The sequence below is a fragment of the Globicephala melas genome, chromosome 6 (genome assembly GCF_963455315.2).
Source record: "Globicephala melas chromosome 6, mGloMel1.2, whole genome shotgun sequence".
Classification (NCBI taxonomy): Eukaryota; Metazoa; Chordata; class Mammalia; order Artiodactyla; family Delphinidae; genus Globicephala; species Globicephala melas.
The window spans coordinates 50,355,244-50,373,375 of record NC_083319.1 but is presented as its reverse complement, the minus strand read 5'-3'; the positions used below and the strand labels follow the sequence as shown (position 1 = coordinate 50,373,375).

Sequence of the window (18,132 nt, the reverse complement as noted above, 5' to 3'; positions counted from 1 at the left end):
TGAAGGGTTTCTTTCCACAAACATTTAATGAGCGCCTCACACAGCACTGCCTGAGGGAGATTTAGAGGAACGTAAAGGCTTGTCCATCTGGGAGTCTAATTTGGGATCATTAATTACATTGCTGTGTGAAAAGGGCTGCTCTCACCCTGTACTATAAGCAGAAGGCCTGAGGCAGTGATTATGTGACAGGAGGCCTCCTGGGGGAGGTGATATTGGAGAGGAACCTGAGGAGGGAAAGTCGTTGGCCAGGTATACAAAGAGGGGAAAAGAAATGCGGGGAGCCGGACTGTGCATCAGAGGCCTGGAGACGCTGCACTGAGTGAGAAGAAACGTAGTTTGTGGTGAGAATTCCATTGTAATTCTGATAGGAAGTGAAGTATCAACCTACAGTAATAAAGGTGGAAGCTTTTTGTTTATTGGGGTGCTTATTACAGTGTACTTGGTACTGCACTGAGTGTTTTACCTACATGTCTTCATTTAATTCTCATACCCACCCTATGAGGTGTAGGTCCAACTGTCATCTTGATTTGTATTAGTTTCCTAGGACTGCAGTAAAAATAAAATATCGCAGACTGAGTGGTGTAAACAACAGAAAGTATTGTCTCGCAGTTTGGGAGGCTAGAGGTCTGAAATCAAGTTGTTGGCAGGGTTGGTTCGTTCTGAGAGTTATGAGGGAAGGATCTGTTCCAGGCCTCTCTCCTTAGCTTGTCGGAGGTCATCTTCCCTCTCTATGTGTCTGTCTCTGTGTCCAAATTTAACCTTTTTATAAGGATACCAGTCATACTTGATTAGGACCCACCGTAAAGACCTCACTTCAACTTGGTTACCTCTTTACAGACCCTGTCTCCAAATAATATCATATTCTGAGGTAATGAGGGCTAGAACTTCAACATGTGAATTTGAGGAAACACGATACAACTCATTACACCATTTTACAGATGCAGAAATGGAAACTTAGAGGGTTTAGATAAGCTGACCAAATCACACAACCATTGGGTCCAACCATGTAAACTTGCCATTTTTATAGCTCAGAAACAGTTGAATAGTGGCGATGTCATACTTTAAACCTAAGAAGTAGCAGAACTGGGGCTTGTCGAAACCCAGGTCTGATTCACCTTGTGCTCTTTCACCCAGTGCTTCAATTTGTTTACTAGCTTTTCCTTTTTTTCTGCTGTTTCCTCATGGTTCACTGGGAAAAGCAGTGGTGTGGAGATTAGGATACCAAGCCACTAGCTTGTTTGTTTCTGGTTCTTGAGTTTCTGGATGAGATACTCTTATATTACAGTTTTCTATACTGCCTGTTTAAGGAGAGTGGTCAGAAATTGAGTATGTGAAATTTAACATTCACTGCTAGTAAAATGTTAAATACCTATACATACACAGGTTATCTGAGTATAGATGTTCTATTCTTTTTTCTGTAAGAAGGGAATTACACCCCACCTTTTTTTTTTTAACATCTTTCTTGGAGTAAAATTGCTTTACAATGGTGTGTTAGTTTCTGCTGTATAACAAAGTGAATCACCTATACATAAACGTATATCCCCATATCTCCTCCCTCTTGTGTCTCCCTCCCACCTTCCCTATCCCACCCCTCTAGGTGGTCAAAAAGCACCGAGCTGATCTCCCTGTGCTATGTGGCTGCTTCCCACTAGCTATCTATTTTACATTTGGTAGTGTATATATGTCCACGCCACTCTCTCACTTTGGCCCAGCTTACCCTTCCCCCTCCCCATGTCCTCAAGTCCATTCTCTACGTCTGCGTCTTTATTCCTGTGCTGCCCCTAGGTTGATTAGAACCACATTTTTTTTAGATTCCATATATGTGTGTTAGCATATGGTATTTGTTTTTCTCTTTCTGACTTACTTCACTCTGTATGACTACTTCACTCTGTATGACAGTCCCTAGGTCCATCCACCTCACTACAAATAACTCAATTTCGTTTCTTTTTATGGCTGAGTAATATTCCGTTGTATGTATGTGCCACATCTTCTTTATCCATTCATCTGTCAATGGACACTTAGGTTGCTTCCATGGCCTGGCTATTGTAAATAGAGCTGCAATGAACATTTTGGTACATGACTCTTTTTGAATTACGGTTTTCTCAGGGTATATGCCCAGTAGTGGCATTGCTGGGTCATATGGTAGTTTTATTTTTAGTTTTTTAAAGAACGTCCAAACTGTTCTCCTAGTGGTTGTATCAATTTACATTCCCATCAACAGTGCAAGAGGGTTCCCTTTTCTCCACACGCTCTCCAGCATTTATTGTTTGTAGATTTTTTGATGATGGCCATTCTGACCAATGTGACGTGATACCTCATTGTAGTTTTGATTTGCATTTCTCTAATGATTACTGACCTTGAGCATCCTTTCATTTGTTTGTTGGTAATCTGTATATCTTCTTTGGAGAAACGTCTATTAGGTCTTCTGCCCATTTTTGGATTGGGTTGTTTGTTTTTTTGATATTGAGCTGCATGAACTGCCTGTATATTTTGGAGATTAATCCTTTGTCAGTTGCTTTGTTTGCAGAAATTTTCTCCCATTCTGAGGGTTGTCTTTTCGTCTTGTTTATTGTTTCCTTTGCCATGCAAAAGCTTTTAAGCTTCATTAGGTCCCATTTGTTTATTTTTGTTTTTATTTCCACTACTCTAAGAGGTAGGTCAAAAAGGATGTTGCTGTGATTTATGTCATAGAGTGTTCTGCCTTTGTTTTCCTCTAAGAGTTTTATAGTGTCTGGCCTTACATTTTGAGTTTATTTTTGTGTATGGTGTTAACGAGTGTTCTAATTTCATTCTTTTACATGTAGCTGTCCAGTTTTCCCAGCATCACTTATTGAAGAGGCTGTCTTTTCTCCATTGTATATTCTTGCCTCCTTTGTTTATCTCTGGGCTTTCTATCCTGTTCCAATGATCTGTATTTCTGTTTCTTTGCCAGTACCATACTGTCTTGATTACTGTAGCTTTGTAGTATAGTGTGAAGTCAGTGAAACCGATCCCTCCAGCTCTGTTTTTCTTTCCCAAGATTGCTTTGGCTATTCAGGGTCTTTTGTGTTTCCATACAAATTGTGAAATTTTTTGTTCTAGTTCTGTGAAAAATGCCATTGGTAGTTTGATAGGGATTGCATTGAATCTGTAGATTGCTTTGGGTAGTATAGTCATTTTCACAATGTTGATTCTTCCAATCCAAGAACATGGTATATCTCTCCATCTGTTTCTATCATCTTTAATTTCTTTCAGCAGTGTCTTATAGTTTTCTGCATACAGGTCTTTTGTCTCCTTAGGTAGGTTTATTCCTAGGTATTTTATTCTTTTTGTTGCAGTGGTAAATGGGAGTGTTTCCTTAATTTCTCTTTCAGATTTTTCATCATTAGTGTATAGGAATGCAAGAGATTTCTGTGCATTAATTTTGTATCCTACTACTTTACCAAATTCATTGATTAGCTCTAGTAGTTTTCTGGTAGCATCTTTAGGATTCTCTATGTATACTATCATGTCATCTGCAAACAGTGACAGCTTTACTTCTTCTTTTCCAATTTGGATTCCTTTTATTTCTTTTTCTTCTCTGATTGCTGTGGCTAAAACTTCCAAAACTATGTTGAATAATAGTGGTGAGAGTGGACAACCTTTTCTTGTTCCTGATCTTAGTGGGAATGGTCAGTTTTTCACCATTGAGAACGATGTTGGCTGTGGGTTTGTCATATATGGCCTTTATTATGTTGAGGTAAGTTCCCTTTATGCCTACTTTCTGGAGAGTTTTTATCATAAATTTGTCAAAAGCTTTTTCTGCATGTATTGAGTTGATCATATGGTGTTTCTTCTTCAATTTGTTAATATGGTTTATCACATTGATTGGTTTGCATATATTGAAGAATCCTTGCATTCCTGGGATTAACCCCACTTGATCATGGTGTATGATCCTTTTAATGTGCTGTTGGATTTTTTTTGTTAATGTTTTGTTAAGGATTTTTGCATCTATGTTCATCAGTGATATTGGTCTGTAGTTTTTTCGTGACATCTTTGTCTGGTTTTGGTATCAGGGTGATGATGGCCTCATAGAATAAGTTTGGGAGTGTTCCTCCCTCTGCTATATTTTGGCAGAGGTTGAGAAGGATAGGTGTTAGCTCTTCTCTAAATGTTTGATAGAATTCACCTGTGAAGCCATCTGGTCCTGGGCTTTTGTTTGTTGGAAGATTTTTAATCACAGTTTCAACTTCAGCGCTTGTGATTGGTCTGTTTATATTTTCTATTTCTTCCTGGTTCAGTCTCTGGAGGTTGTGCTTTTCTAAGAATTTGTCCATTTCTTCCAGATTGTCCATTTTATTGGCTCTTAGTTGCTTGTAGTAATCTCTCATGATCCTTTGTATTTCTGCAGTGTCAGTTGTTTCTTCTCCTTTTTTATTTCTAATTCTATTGATTTGAGTCTTCTCCCTTTTTTTCTTGATGATTCTGGCTAGTGGTTTATCAATTTTGTTTATCTTCTCAAAGAACCAGCTTTTAGTTTTATTGATCTTAGCTATTGTTTCCTTCATTTCTTTTTCATTTATTTCTGATCTGATCTTTATGATTTCTTTCCTTCTGCTAACTTTGGGGGGGGTTTGTTCTTCTTTCTCTAATTGCTTTAGGTATAAAGTTAGGTTGTTTATTTGAGATGTTTCTTGTTTCTTGAGGTAGGATTATATTGCTATAAACTTCCCTCTTAGAACTGCTTTTGCTGCATCCCATAGGTTTTGGGTTGTCATGTTTTCATTGTCATTTGTTTTTAGGTATTTTTTGATTTCCTGTTTGATTTCTTCAGTGATCTCTTGGTTATTTAGTATTGTATTGTTTAACCTCCATGTGTTTTTATTTTTCACAGATTTTTTCCTGTAATTGATATCTAGTCTGATAGCATTGCAGTCAGAAAAGATACTTGATATGATTTCAGTTTTCTTAAATTTACCAAGGCTTGATTTGTGACCCAAGATATGATCTTTCCTGGAGAATGTTCCATGAGCACTTGAGAAGAATGTGTATTCTGTTGTTTTTGGATGGAATGTCCTATAAATATCAATTAAGTCCATCTTGTTTAATGTGTCATTTAAAGCTTGTGTTTCCTTATTTATTTTCATTTTGGATGATCTGTCCATTGGTGACAGTGGGGTGTTAAAGTCCTTTACTATGATTGTGTTACTGTCCATTTCCCCTTTTATGGCTGTTAGTATTTGCTTTATGTATTGAGGTGCTCCTATGTTGGGTGCATAAATATTTACAATTGTTATATCTTCTTCTTGGATTGATTCCTTGATCATTATGTAGTGTCCTTCTTTGCCTATTGTAATAGTCTTTATTTTAAAGTCTCTTTTGTCTGACATGAGAATTGCTACTCCAGCTTTCTTTTGATTTCCATTTGCATGGAATATCTTTTTCCATCCCCTCACTTTCAGTCTGTACGTGTCCCTAGATCTGAAGTGGGTTTCTTGTAGACAGCATATATACAAGTCTTGTTTTTGTATACATTCAGCCAGTCTGTGTTTTGGTTGGAGCATTTAATTCATTTACATTTAAGGTAGTTATCGATATGTGTGTTCCTATTACCATTTTCTTAATTGTTTTGGGTTTGTTATTGTAGGTCTTTTCCTCCTCTTGTGCTTCCTGCCTAGAGAGGTTACTTAATCATTTGTTGTAGAGCTGGTTTGGTGGTGCTGAATTCTCTTAGCTTTTGCTTGTCTGTAAATGTTTTAATTTCTCTGTCGAATCTGAATGAGATCCTTGCTGGGTAGAGTAATCTTAGTTGTAGGTTTTTCTCTTTCATCACTTTAAATATGTCCTTTCACTCCCTTCTGGCTTGCAGAGTTTCTGCTGAAAGATCAGCTGTTAAACTTATGGGGATTCCCTTGTATGTTATTTGTTGTTTTTCCCTTGCTGCTTTTAATATGTTTTCCTTGTATTTAATTTTTGATAGTTTGATTAATATGTGTCTTGGTGTGTTTCTCCTTGGATTTATCCTGTATGGGACTCTCTGTGCTTCCTGGACTTGATTGACTATTTCTTTTCCCATATTAGAGAAGTTTTCAACTATAATATCTTCAAATATTTTTTCAGTCCCTTTCTTTTTCTCTTTTTCTTCTGGAACCACTATAATTCGAATGTTGGTGCCTTTAATGTTGTCCCGGAGGTCTGTGAGACTGTCCTAAATTCTTTTCATTCTTTTTTCTTTATTCTGCTCTGTGCTAGTTATTTCCACTATTTTATCTTCCAGGTCACTTATCCGTTCTTCTGCCTCAGTTATTCTGCTATTGATTCCTTCTAGAGAATTTTTAATTTCCTTTATTGTGTTGTTCATCACTGTTTGTTTCCTCTTTAGTTCTTCTATGTCCTTCTTAAACATTTCTTATATTTTCTCCATTCTGTTTCCAAGATTTTGGATGTCTTTACTATCATTGCTCTGAATTCTTTTTCAGGTAGACTGCCTATTTCTTCTTCATTTGTTTGGTCTGGTGGGTTTTTACCTTGCTCTTTCATCTGCTGTGTATTTCTCTGTCTTCTCATTTTGCTTTACTTACTGTGTTTGGGGTCTCCTTTTCACAGGCTGCAGTTTCGTAGTTCCTGTTGTTTTTGGTGTCTGCCCTCAGTGAGTAAGGTTGGTTCAGTGGGTTGTGTAGGCTTCCTGGTAGAGGGTACTGGTGCCTGTGTTCTGGTGGATGAGGTTGGATCTTGTCTTTCTGGTGGGCAGGACCACACCCGGTGGTGTGTCTTGGGGTGTCTGTGAACTTATTATGAGTTTAGGCAGCCGCTCTGCTAATGGGTGGGGTTGTGTTCCTGTCTTGCTAGTTGTTTGGCATAGGGTGTCCAGCACTGTAGCTTGCCGGTCGTTGAGTGGAGATGGGTCTTAGCGTTGAGATGGAGATCTCTGGGAGAGCTTTCACCATTTGATATTACATGGGGCCGGGAGGTCTCTGGTGGCCCAATGTCGTGAACTGGGCTCTCCCACTTCAGAGGCTCAGGCCTGACACCTGGCTCAAGCACAAAAACTGTCAGCCACCCGCCTGGTTGGTGGGAGGAGTCTTGGTCAAAAGCAGATTCTGGGGAATTCCCTGGCCCAGTGGTTAAGACTCCGTGCTTTCACTGCAAGGGGCACGAGTTCGATCCCTGATTGAGAAACTGTGGCAGGCACCTGACACTTGAGAGAGCAGAAGGGTTTAAAGTCAGAAGAAGTGGATGAAGTGATGCCTCAGTCACATGCTGGTTGTGGAACCCAGGCACAGCCCAAATCTCCCTCAGCCTGTTTCTCACATTAATGGAAATTTGGAAGAAGTTGATTCCAGTCCTCATGGATGAGTTTGAGGGGTTCAAGACTTCAGTGGAGGAAGTACCTCCACTCAGTCCAAGGGCTGTTACAACGTTGTTGGGCTTCGCCTGTCACTTGTGGCTGGTGCACCTCCTTCCTGGCCCTCAGCTGAGCTGGAAGCAGACACGAGATGTTCTATTCTTAATTTCCATCTCAAACCAGCCTAAATGTTTTAAGCAACGTGCACTTGTATTATAAATACATTTTCTTGGAATTATTTCAGCATTCTGAGATTCAGGCAACTTAATTGTCTAGCTGTAGAGATTTCAGACAAATAGTTTTGTCAGTACCCAAAGAATAATTCCGTACTTTCTTCTCTAAGTATTTAAAATGAAAGAGCATTGCTCCAAATACGTAGATACAAAGACTTTGTCATTTTAGGAATTTAAGCAAACTTTCATTGTGACAAATTGGTGTACCATTGAAGTGGAAGAAAAATAAAAATATGAAGTGTTTATTTTTGAATGTGTTAGTTACAGTCTACCATGTTTTCCAAACAAAAATTAGAGTGCATTGTTCACTTATGAAATCAGCAAGACAGAGAGGTGGCCATTGGCCTATCACTGGAATCTGAGATGTCTGGACATTTTAAGTACAGCACATAGATGAGTAATATTCCATCTAGGTTCTGAAACATAAATTTAATTATACTCCTGCATGTTTTAGAGAGCCCAGGGCCCAACAATTCAAAGATGACTAGGGGCTTGTGAACCCAGAGCCCCACCTCTCTCTTACTTTTCACAGCCACGTTTCTTAAATGGAATCTCTGTACTTATCACCCTTTTTCCTCCCCACCACCTGCCTCTCTCTTCAGCAGTTCATCCTCCACCTATTCCAGACACGCAGGGATCCAGTAACTGGCTTTAGGTACCCTCTAGGCTAAGCACAGCACTGCCTAAGAAAATTTTCATGGACAAGGGCTCTTCCGTGGCTGAGATGTGCAATTGAATTTTCAATCAGCAGTTACATTGTCTGTGTGTGTGCTGCCTTTATTGTGCTCCTGGTGCTGTGGCTGTGTGGGGAAGGCTGGAGTAAGCTTATTTTATGATTCCCATTATAATAAAATAATGCAATTAGCTTCTGGTTGGGAGGAGTGTCATCACTGGAGCCCTGATTTTGGTATTTCACGTTTTCATTAGTTCAGTGGTTGGTGACAGTGATTTTCATTTCAGCCAAAATTTTGATTCATTTAGAGGTAATGTGATTGTAGGGCGAGATTAGACAAAATACCCTGGGCGGGAATTCCCTGTTGCTTGCTTCTCTCCATTACTCTAGGAATGTGAGAAATTACCTTGATGCAGTCTTAGCCTCCAAGAACACTGCCAGGCAAGCTCTCCCAGAGATTATGAGACAGAAAGGCTCAGACACCAAAGTCGGGTGTTGCAGTCACACGATTTATTCAATTTGAAAACATGCAGTGAGAAGCAAGGGAAAAGATTCGAACACTTTAACATAGTTAGGTTAGGATATTAATAGGGTGAAAGGTCCATACGCTGGAACCTGTGCTTGCAATCTTTATATGTCCTGTCTCTGTGCGGTGTCAGCTTTCCCCAGTGACGGCGTGGTCACAAAGACCAGACCTGTTGTTGAACAAGGGGTCTTAACAGATAAAAGGTGTCTGAAGCCAGCATAGGCTTGCTCCATCGGAGGGACACAGGGCAAGTATACCTGGCCAATAGCTGTAGCTCACTAGTAATTTGTCTGCATTTTAGGACAGAGTATACATGGGGCCAGAATTGGACATAATGGGTGTCACCAATGGGTGATCAAGTTAGGATGATTTAGCTGTCAATATGGAGGCAACATGAGCTGGGCTTTATTATGTATCATTAATATTTTATTAGATAGGGAATATTATTAACAATAATATAGTTATAAAATGTATTATTACATTATATTATATCTAAATAAATACAATTGTAAATTAGATATTATTACACTTATTAATATTTTATTCAATATGAATATTTACAATTTACTTTGTCCTTCCATCAGAACCCTTCTATTTATAAGTAACATTCTTATTTGTTTCATTCTTTTCATCTATATTTAACATAAAAAACACTCCATTTATTTTTTTAACATATCTTACACGTTACTAACATACTATGTACACTATAAACATCTTTTTTTAAAAAAATATATTTATTTATTTAGGCTGCACCATGTCTTAGTTGCATGCGGACTTCTTAGTTGTAGCATGCGAACTCTTAGTTGTGGCATGCATGTGGGATCTACTTCCCTGACCAGGGATCAAACCTGGGCCCCCTGCATTGGGAGCGCAGAGTCTTACCCACTGGACCAGCAGGGAAGTCCTGTACACTATACACATCTTATGAATTGTGCCTGAGTCTTACAAGCTACTTGTTTTCTCATTGTCTATGGAAAATCTTAAGAGTTTCATCCATCTGATTTTTACTTCGTCCTCTATACCAGTTTTTAAAAGAACTTTTAAGTATTTATTCAGCAAATTATGGTATGTTCATACAAATGGAATATTATGCAGCTAGAAAAATGATAATATAGATCTATATTGCCATGAAAAAATTAGTCAAACGATATTCCTATGTAGAAATAACAGGTAGCAAAAGAGCGTGTCTAGTATAGTCCCAGGTATATAACGTTATGTATGATATCTACATGCTTACCTGTGCATAGAGGTACCTGGAAGGATGCTCATCGAATTATTAACAGTAGTTTGCTCTGGATGATGACACTTTAGTTGCATTTTACTGTTTTTTGTGTGATCTACTGTATGGCTTGTGTAAATAAACAAGTATCATTTATTTAAAAATAACTGAAATCCAAACATATGTGTATATATAAATACGTATGCAAATCAGCATACCAAGAGGATTATAAGATCAGACCCTTTCGTTTGTAAACCAAAGACGTTTCGCAAGTAGAGAATTATTTTCTGACCTTGGAAATGTTTTACCTCGCTTCAAAATGGTAACCTTCCTGTCTTGGGCCAGAGAATTGTAACCATGTCCCTTTAGCAGAATGTCCTAAACCTCCCTGATGATAAGGCTCACCCTGGTGGGTACCTGCTGAAAATGTAAATTTCCCCAGGGCCCTTCTCAGATCCACCGAATCAGTATCTCAGGGAGGGACCTGGGATGCCTCAGGTGATTCTTATCATCAGGAAAATTTAGGAAGCTGTTCTTATAGAAACAAATGCTATGAGCCATGTTTCAAGCTTTAGAGCCATGTTTCAAGCTTTATCGAATGCCTCTTGGAAGTGCCTTTCCCTGGCCCAGCTTCCTTTGTTTTAAGAGGCCTGCACTGTTTTGCGTGGCTGCCCTGGAAAACTGTTTGCAGCTCTTTTCTAAGGCCCCTTTCAGGTCTGAGGATTCTTTGACAGTCAAGGAGACACTTCAACAATTTCAATCTGTGTCTATCAGGGTACTGAGATCTTAGGGCTAGAGGATTCTGTTGATAATTTTTTTAAAAGAAATTCAGGTGTTGCCAGGGACCCCTCTGGTCTTCCTGGAGGACCTGTGTATCACGTGGACAGTCCCCTGGGCCTCTCTCACCTTAGATTCCCTCCTTTGCATGGGAGATGAGGGCATTTTTCCTTAAAAAGGAAAAGTATTACCTTATTAAAGTGTTTTTCTTAAGGAACTTATTCTGGGAGAGGGACCGCTGGAATTCTTAGCACCAGAATCATATTTGAATTGAGAATTCTAATTCCTGGCTCACCTAGCTGGAGTCAAATGACATTTGCGGCATTTACCTTTCTAATATTGTAGAGGAAGATTTTCACAAATATTCCCCAGCATTGTTTGTTCGGTTGTTGTGTCAGCAAAACCCCTCTTAAGTTCTGTTAAAAGGAGCCAAAAGGAAAACAACAATAATAACAACCAAAGACTTACCTCTACCCCAACTGTGTGCAATTGTTTTATTGCTGTAGAGGCGAGGGGCCAGAGAGCAGTGATGAGAATGGGCTTTGAGTCCAGTAGGTCTGGAGTCTTACCCACCATCTACTCGGTGATGACCTTGGGCAGGCTGTTTTCCTCCGGGAAGTTTGGTTTCCTCATCTTAAAGTAGGGCAATGATGCCAACTATACAGGGGGATGCGAGGATTTACATTAAATCAGTTAAAGTAGTGTTTGAAAGATTTTGCGGCACACAATGTGCATTTAATCAATTACTTTCTATCCAGGTTTTTTTTGTTTTTTAATGGAGTAAGGTTAACAAGCGGCACCTGTCCCCGAAGAGTGTGGATTTTATATACTCTGCAATGTAAATAGTAGTGAAATAATAAAAAAAAATATCAAAACGCAGAGCACAGTGCCTCTAGGACCCAGGGCACCTTGCCAGGAGGGGAGGGTTCCCCCACAGGCAGAGTGCTCTCTCTAGCAGGGTCTGTCCAGATGAGACCATACCCCAGAAAGTGCTTTTAGGATCTCCAGGTTTGGAGTTGGATTATGCTTTATCTCAACTCCCTGTTAATCAGGCTGAGTACACCTTGCCTTGCCTGCCAGCCTGAGCACTCCCAGACCAGCCCCATAAGTCTCCTAGAAGCCTGCCCACTGACAGCCTTGCACCCCAAGGTCAGCCCAGACCACAGCCACCTCCTTCCAGCCAGAACTGCCCCCCGTATCGCCAGTCTGGGGCCTCCTCAGACGTATAATCCATGCAGCTGACTCTGAGTTGCACAGCTAATTCTTTTGACAACTTTGTGGCCAGATGAACCCATGGCCAAGTTCTTACCCAGGGCGGGGCGGGTATGGGGGATGCTGGGGTTTGGAGTTTGTGCCACTGGCAGGGAGAGGAGAGGCGAATAGAAGGCAGCATTCCCCCAACTGAGAACTTTCTCTCCCCGTTAAGTCTGATTCCTGATGTGTTCATCCTTTTTGCTCTTACTCTAACCCTTTTCATCATAGTGATGATAGCAGCAATGCCAACATGTTACCAATGGTGGTAATAATGATGATGATGTTTAAAAAGAGGGGGCCCTTTCTTGGGCTGTTCTCCCTTCCTGCTGTTGTTCCTCTCTGGTCTTCACTTCCCCTAAACAAACCTGCTACCGCCCCCCCACCCCCACCCCTTTCATACCCCTGCACTGGGCTCTCTGAAACCCTTGATTCACAGTAAATGAAACACTCAGCTGGACTCCACCTCCTTGCTTTAATTTAGACTTGGCTTTCTCCTGAGGGCATTGCTTCCTGATAACTACCTCGGGATGCTTCCTACTTTAGATGGAAAGAGAAATCTAAGCAGGAGCTGGCTCTGTGGTCCAGGCAGAGAAGCTCCAACAAAGGCTCTGGGGCAGAAATGAGTTTGGCAGGGTCTCAAGAGCAACAACTACAAAGAAAGGCCAGTGTAGCTCCAGGAAGTGAGGTTGGGAGTCTGCAGCCTGAGCTGTGCTTGGAGAACGCAGCAGGGTCCACTCATGTAGGAGGTGGAGGCTGCCTTAGCTCAGGCTGCTATAACAGAACACCACGGAAAGGGTGGCTTAAACGACAGACATTTACTTCTCACAGTTCTGGTGGCTGAGAAGTCCAAGATCAAGGTGCTGGCAGACTTGGTTCTTAGTGAGGGCCCTCTTGCTGGCTTGTGGACGGCCACCTTGTCGCTGTGTGCTTACAGGGCCATTCCTAGGTGCACGCACGTGGAGTTAGCAAACTTTGAAAGTGAGCAAGCATAACATTAAATAAAGAAAGGTGAAGGCATGAGGGGCAGAGCAAAACTTTGAATGTCTCTCTCCTGGATGTTCTTTTAGGGGCTGTGGGTGGCTGCTTGTGGAAGAAGGAGTCCTTTAAGTGAATATGCACAGTTATTGGTATGGTCCTTTGACTTGGAAAGTTAAGGGGATGCCGGGCCTTGTCTCCTGAAAAGTGCCCTTTCCTCAGGCGGAGTTTTAACCCGTCAGCACTTCAGTCGTACATGTACTTGAGCAATTCTTGTGCCTTGTCATCGTTTGTTTACATGTCTTTCTCTTCATGCTGTGAGCAAGCCCCCTGTTTTATATTGCCTTTATCTTCTGTATACCTACCCCAGGGTACATGCTAGGCATTCAAGAAACACTTATTCACCAGCTCGGTGCTTTGTGATCGCCTGGAGGGGTGGGATAGGGAGGGTGGGAGGGAGGGAGACGCAAGAGGGAAGAGATATGGGAACATATGTAAAAAATAAAAAATAAAAAAAAGAGAAACACTTATTGAAGAAGAGTGTCTTTATAATTCTAATCTGCCATCCAGTGTGCAGGCCAATTAAATTGCTCAGTTAGCCTGGACCTTTTCATGTCAGGTTCCTTTGCTCCCATTTAATCATACTTTATAATCATGTTGCAAATATGTATGTAAGCGCGCGTGTGTGTGTGTATCCCCAAATCTTAACATTCTTGAGGAAATCTAATTAAAAGTGTTTAGTTTATTACATTTATTTGAGGTCTTCTGACTATAATTTAAGGATCTTACACTGTAATACATAATGACAAGTGTTGAACAATTATCTATTGCACAAACAATAACTACAATTTAAAAAGAAAAATACACACAATCCTATCCATTCATCAAACCATGTTCTCATATAGTTTCCAATTCTTTTCTTTTGTAATTTCTTGGTTATTGCCATCAGGATAGATACTTTTTTTTTTTTTTTGGCTGCACTGCATGGCTTGCGGGATCTTAGTTCCCCAACCAAGGATCAAACCCGTGCCCCTTGTAATGAAAGCGTGGAGTCTTAACCACTGGACTGCCAGGAAAGTCCCAGACTTCTTTATATAATTTTAAATGATGGCTTGCTATGCCAATTAAGTTGATTTGCTGTAATTTAATAGCCTTCCATCCTTGAACATTGATGGTTTCCACCTTGTGTTATTATAAATAGGCATACAATGAAGTGCTGTCCCACCTTCCAGTCACCCTCTGTCATCTAACTTCCAGTCCCATCTTGCCATTGAAACAGCGCTGGCCAGGATGAGCAGTGGTCCTCTTCCTGGTGAATGTCTTCTGTTGTTATCTTAGTTGAACTCCTCGAAGTTCCATGTTGGCTATTCTTCCCTTCTTGAAATTCATTCTTCTCTTGACTTTTTGGACACCTTGCACTAGAGGATTTTTTCCTTCCCCCAGAGGATTTTTTCCTTCCCCTTCTGGCAGTTCCTCTTTTATCTCTACTCTGAGGACTTAAGCTTGCCCCTTAAATATTGGCATTCCCAGGGATGGGTTCTATCCTTCTTCTTCTTCTGCCTCAGTCTTCATCACTTCTCTGAAAAGTCTCTTTATCTCCCATGACTTCAGCTTTCTTGATACATTGGTGATTTCCAAATCTCTTCCTCCACCTCAGATCTCTCTACGCAAACACTCATCAATACCTGGCATATAGTAGATACTTGAGCATCTCCACCTGGAGAACGCGTAGTCCTCAAAACCCAATCAGTCCTTAATCGAATTCACCATCCTTCCTCAAGCCCCTCTCAACATCTGCTCCCACTCCTGTGTTTCCTATTTTGGCAAAAGGCACCGTCATCGACTTAGTTAAGCCAGAAACCTAAGAGTCACCGTAGACTTACTTCCCTCTTCCTTACCTCGCATCTGGTCAGGCAGGCACTCAGTCTGCTGATGATACTTCCTTAATTTCTCTTGAAGTGGCTCCTTTTGTCTAACTTCATAGCCGCATCATCTCTCACCTGCATTCCCACAAAAATCCTTTTTTTTTTTTTTTTTTTTTGCTGGTCTTGTCATTCTTACTGATGCCCCTCCCCACCACTGCCACCCAACTCATCCATCTTCCAAGAAGCTGACAGAGTGATCTTCATAAAATGCCAGTCTAATCCCTCTTCTATTGTGTCACAGTAGAACACTGCCCTTGCTTGTCTGGACAGCCTTACTTCCTGGCACCTCAAGAGCAAGCCCATGGTCTTCCTTCCTTGTTTCTCTACTTGTTATTTATTGCCTTCATCTGGAAAGTTCTTGCCCCTCTTTTTGTCTCACAAACTCATTCCTGCCTGTCCTTTAGAATGTGTAAGCTACCTCATTTCTGGAAAGCCTTCCCTAAACTCCATACCCCTAGTCTGGTGAGGAACACCTCTCCTGAAAGCCCCCAGACTACCCTGAGTCTGCCAGGAATGTCAACACTTACGTGGTTTCTTATAATTTACTGATTGTCTACTACAATAAACTGACTCTCTGAGGATAGAGCCTAAGTCTTTTATGAGGGGGTTCAGACTTGACAGAAGATGTTTGGTAATTACTTGTTGGATAGAAGGTCTTCAGAGAAAAAAATTCTAGGAGTGGGGTTCACATGTGCACGCCCACATGTGAAAAATATGTACTACTATAACTTGTTTTTCCAAAGAGTTGTATTGATTTATACTGCCACCAGCAATGCTACTGTATCAATTGAATCACTTTTTTTCAACATCTGAGTCAGAACTATGTATTGTGCCAAAATATTTGTATTTCTACTGTAAAAGTATGTCATCATTTGGAGTAGTGTGATGCAATAGAACTTTCTGCAATGATGGAAATATTCTATATCTACACTGTCCAATGTAACCACTAGCCACATGTGGCTACTGATTGAGCACTGGAAATGTGACTAATGTGACTAAGAAACTGAATTTTTTGTTTCCTTTAATTTCAGTTAATTTTTAAAAATAAATTTATTTTATTTATTTATTTTTGGTTGCATTGGGTCTTCGTTGCTGTGCGCGGGCTTTCTCTACTTGCGGCGAGTGGGGGCTACTCTTTCTTGTGGTGCAGGGGCTTCTCATTGCAGTAACTTCTCTAGTTGTGTAGCTCAGGCTCTAGGCGGTGGGCCTCAGCAGTTGTGGCACACAGGCTCAGTAGTTGTGGCTCGCGGGCTCTAGAGCGCAGGCTCAGTAGCTGTGGCGCACGGGGCTTAGTTGCTCCGCGGCACGTGGGATCTTCCCAGACCAGGGCTCAAACCCATGTCCCCTGCGTTGGCAGGCAGATTCTTAACCACTGCACCACCAGGGAAGCCCTAATTTTAGTTAATTTAAATGTATTCAATAGTCACATGTGGCAAGTGGTTATCATATTGGACTGTAGAACTCTAGAGAGAAAAAGGAAATCACTCAGCAGATATAATTGCTACATTCTGGGTTCCTTTGTTCCTCTTTAAATGCTTAGTGGTGTAAGCTCATGTCACTAAGGTGTGACCAGTTCACAAATGCTGCCATTGTTATTATTTGTCCGAACCGCCTAATTTGGGAAACATTTTTTAAAAATGGCTCTTTCATCAGGAGAGTAACACCTTACATCAGGAATACAGCCAAAACGTCTAATTCTGGAGACTTGAAGGAAAATGGGAAATGTTACTCACAGTGCTTTTTATTCAGAGGTAGGCACTTAGCCATTCCAAAGGAGGCCAGAAGCCTCACACTTTCAGAGAGGCATCTGCTGTACTTGTTTTTCCACATAAACTGCCAAACTTGTTTTGATTAGGCAGGAAGTGAAGCAACTTTTCAGGGAGAGAGCCCGGCATCTGTATCTTGTCAGCTGGTCAGATCAGACCTTTTACCTTTTACCTTCTTGTGAGTGTAGGCCGAGTTTCGCTTTTCAACTTAAGAGCAGGATGGGCCATACTTTTTTCTCTTACAACATGGTTTCCTTAAGATTTCAAATCCACCATTATATTTTTAATCAGTGTACCTGTTTTGATTCTCCAAATAATTTACATGCCCTTAAAATAAGGAAACGTTTATTTATCGTGCACAATTCTTTATACATAGAGGACTCTAAAACGAATAAATGTACTGAGTTGAATTCGATGAATCCTGCCTGATAAGCATTTGTGACCTACTTTTTTAAAGAAAGCCTTTGAAAAGCTGGTGATGGGAGAGGAGTTTTAATCGCTTTACTGGAGTTATTGGAAATGTGCCAAAGAGATAACCTGGAGTGCATTTTTCTCAAAAGTCGTGTTTTAAACGTAGGGGTACAGTGTGTGTGTGTGTGTGTGTGTGTGTGTGTCTGTGTGTGTGTGTGTGTGTGTGTGTGTGTGTGTCTGTGTGTGTGTGTCCTCTAGGCAGGACAGAAAAAACTTTTCGGTTTCTGCAAACCTCTCCAGAAAGGGTTCGTACAGGATGCGCACGCGACCTTGAGGGAAGAACCCGTGGACAAACAGGCCGCCCAGGGCTCGCTGCTACACGCAAACTTGCAGCGCTCCCCCGGCGGGCGCCCGGAGCCGGACCTGCTGCTCGCAGAGCTCGCCGCGGAGCGAACCATCAGGTCCGCCGGTGGGGGGGTTGGGTGTCGGGGCCGCGGGACGCTCTGTCCTCAGGATCCCCCTGCTGCTGCCGCCCTCCTTCGTCCCCGGCCGGGAGTCGCGCGTGACACGGCCCTCTGCGGGCCCCTCGAGGGTGCGGCGCCGGCGAACCCTCCCCCGGGTCGCGCGGGGGTGGTAGCGGCCCGTTTGAGAGTTTCCCGGGCCAGGCGGCGGGCGCCGAGGCGCTGCCTCGGGCCGGGGGCGGGCCGACGCCGCGACGAGGGGGGAGGGACAAAGGGGTGGGTTCCCGCGGGCCGGCACCTGGCTAAAACCCGGCCGCGGGTCGGAGGACTGACCTGACGCCCAGAGGAGAAGGAGGAGGTGGAGCCGGGTCCTGGACCTGCGCGACCACGCGGGACCCTCGCCTGAAGATGCCGGTGCGAGGAGACCGCGGGTTTCCACCCCGGCGGGAGATGTCAGGTTGGCTCCAAGTAAGTGCCCTCTTGCGTCCCGCTTGGTTGGGAGAAGGGTCGCGAGGACGGGGCATGGGAGCGCGTGGTGGGCTTCCCAGATGCGCATTAGGTGGCTGGGATTCTCCCATCCGGAGGTGGGGTTGAGGGCAGGGACTAGGT

At 42.1% G+C, this 18,132-nt stretch overlaps 1 protein-coding gene across 4 annotated transcripts in view; it reads left to right on the top strand.

Moving 5' to 3' along the window:
* The window catches only part of TJP2 (tight junction protein 2), a 130,221-nt gene that overhangs the window by 31,103 nt on the left and 80,986 nt on the right, over positions 1-18,132 (top strand). For 2 of the 4 annotated variants that reach the window (XM_060300869.2, XM_030877043.3), the window contains exon 1: positions 17,818-17,991. The exons of 1 other annotated variant lie outside the window; for it this stretch is intronic. In XM_060300869.2, coding sequence (XP_060156852.1) covers positions 17,932-17,991 — 60 coding nt within the window. In that variant the 5' untranslated portion in view covers positions 17,818-17,931. Of the gene's footprint in view, positions 1-17,817; positions 17,992-18,132 lie in introns of those variants that run through there. One more of the 4 variants, XM_030877044.3, reaches the window with a different exon arrangement.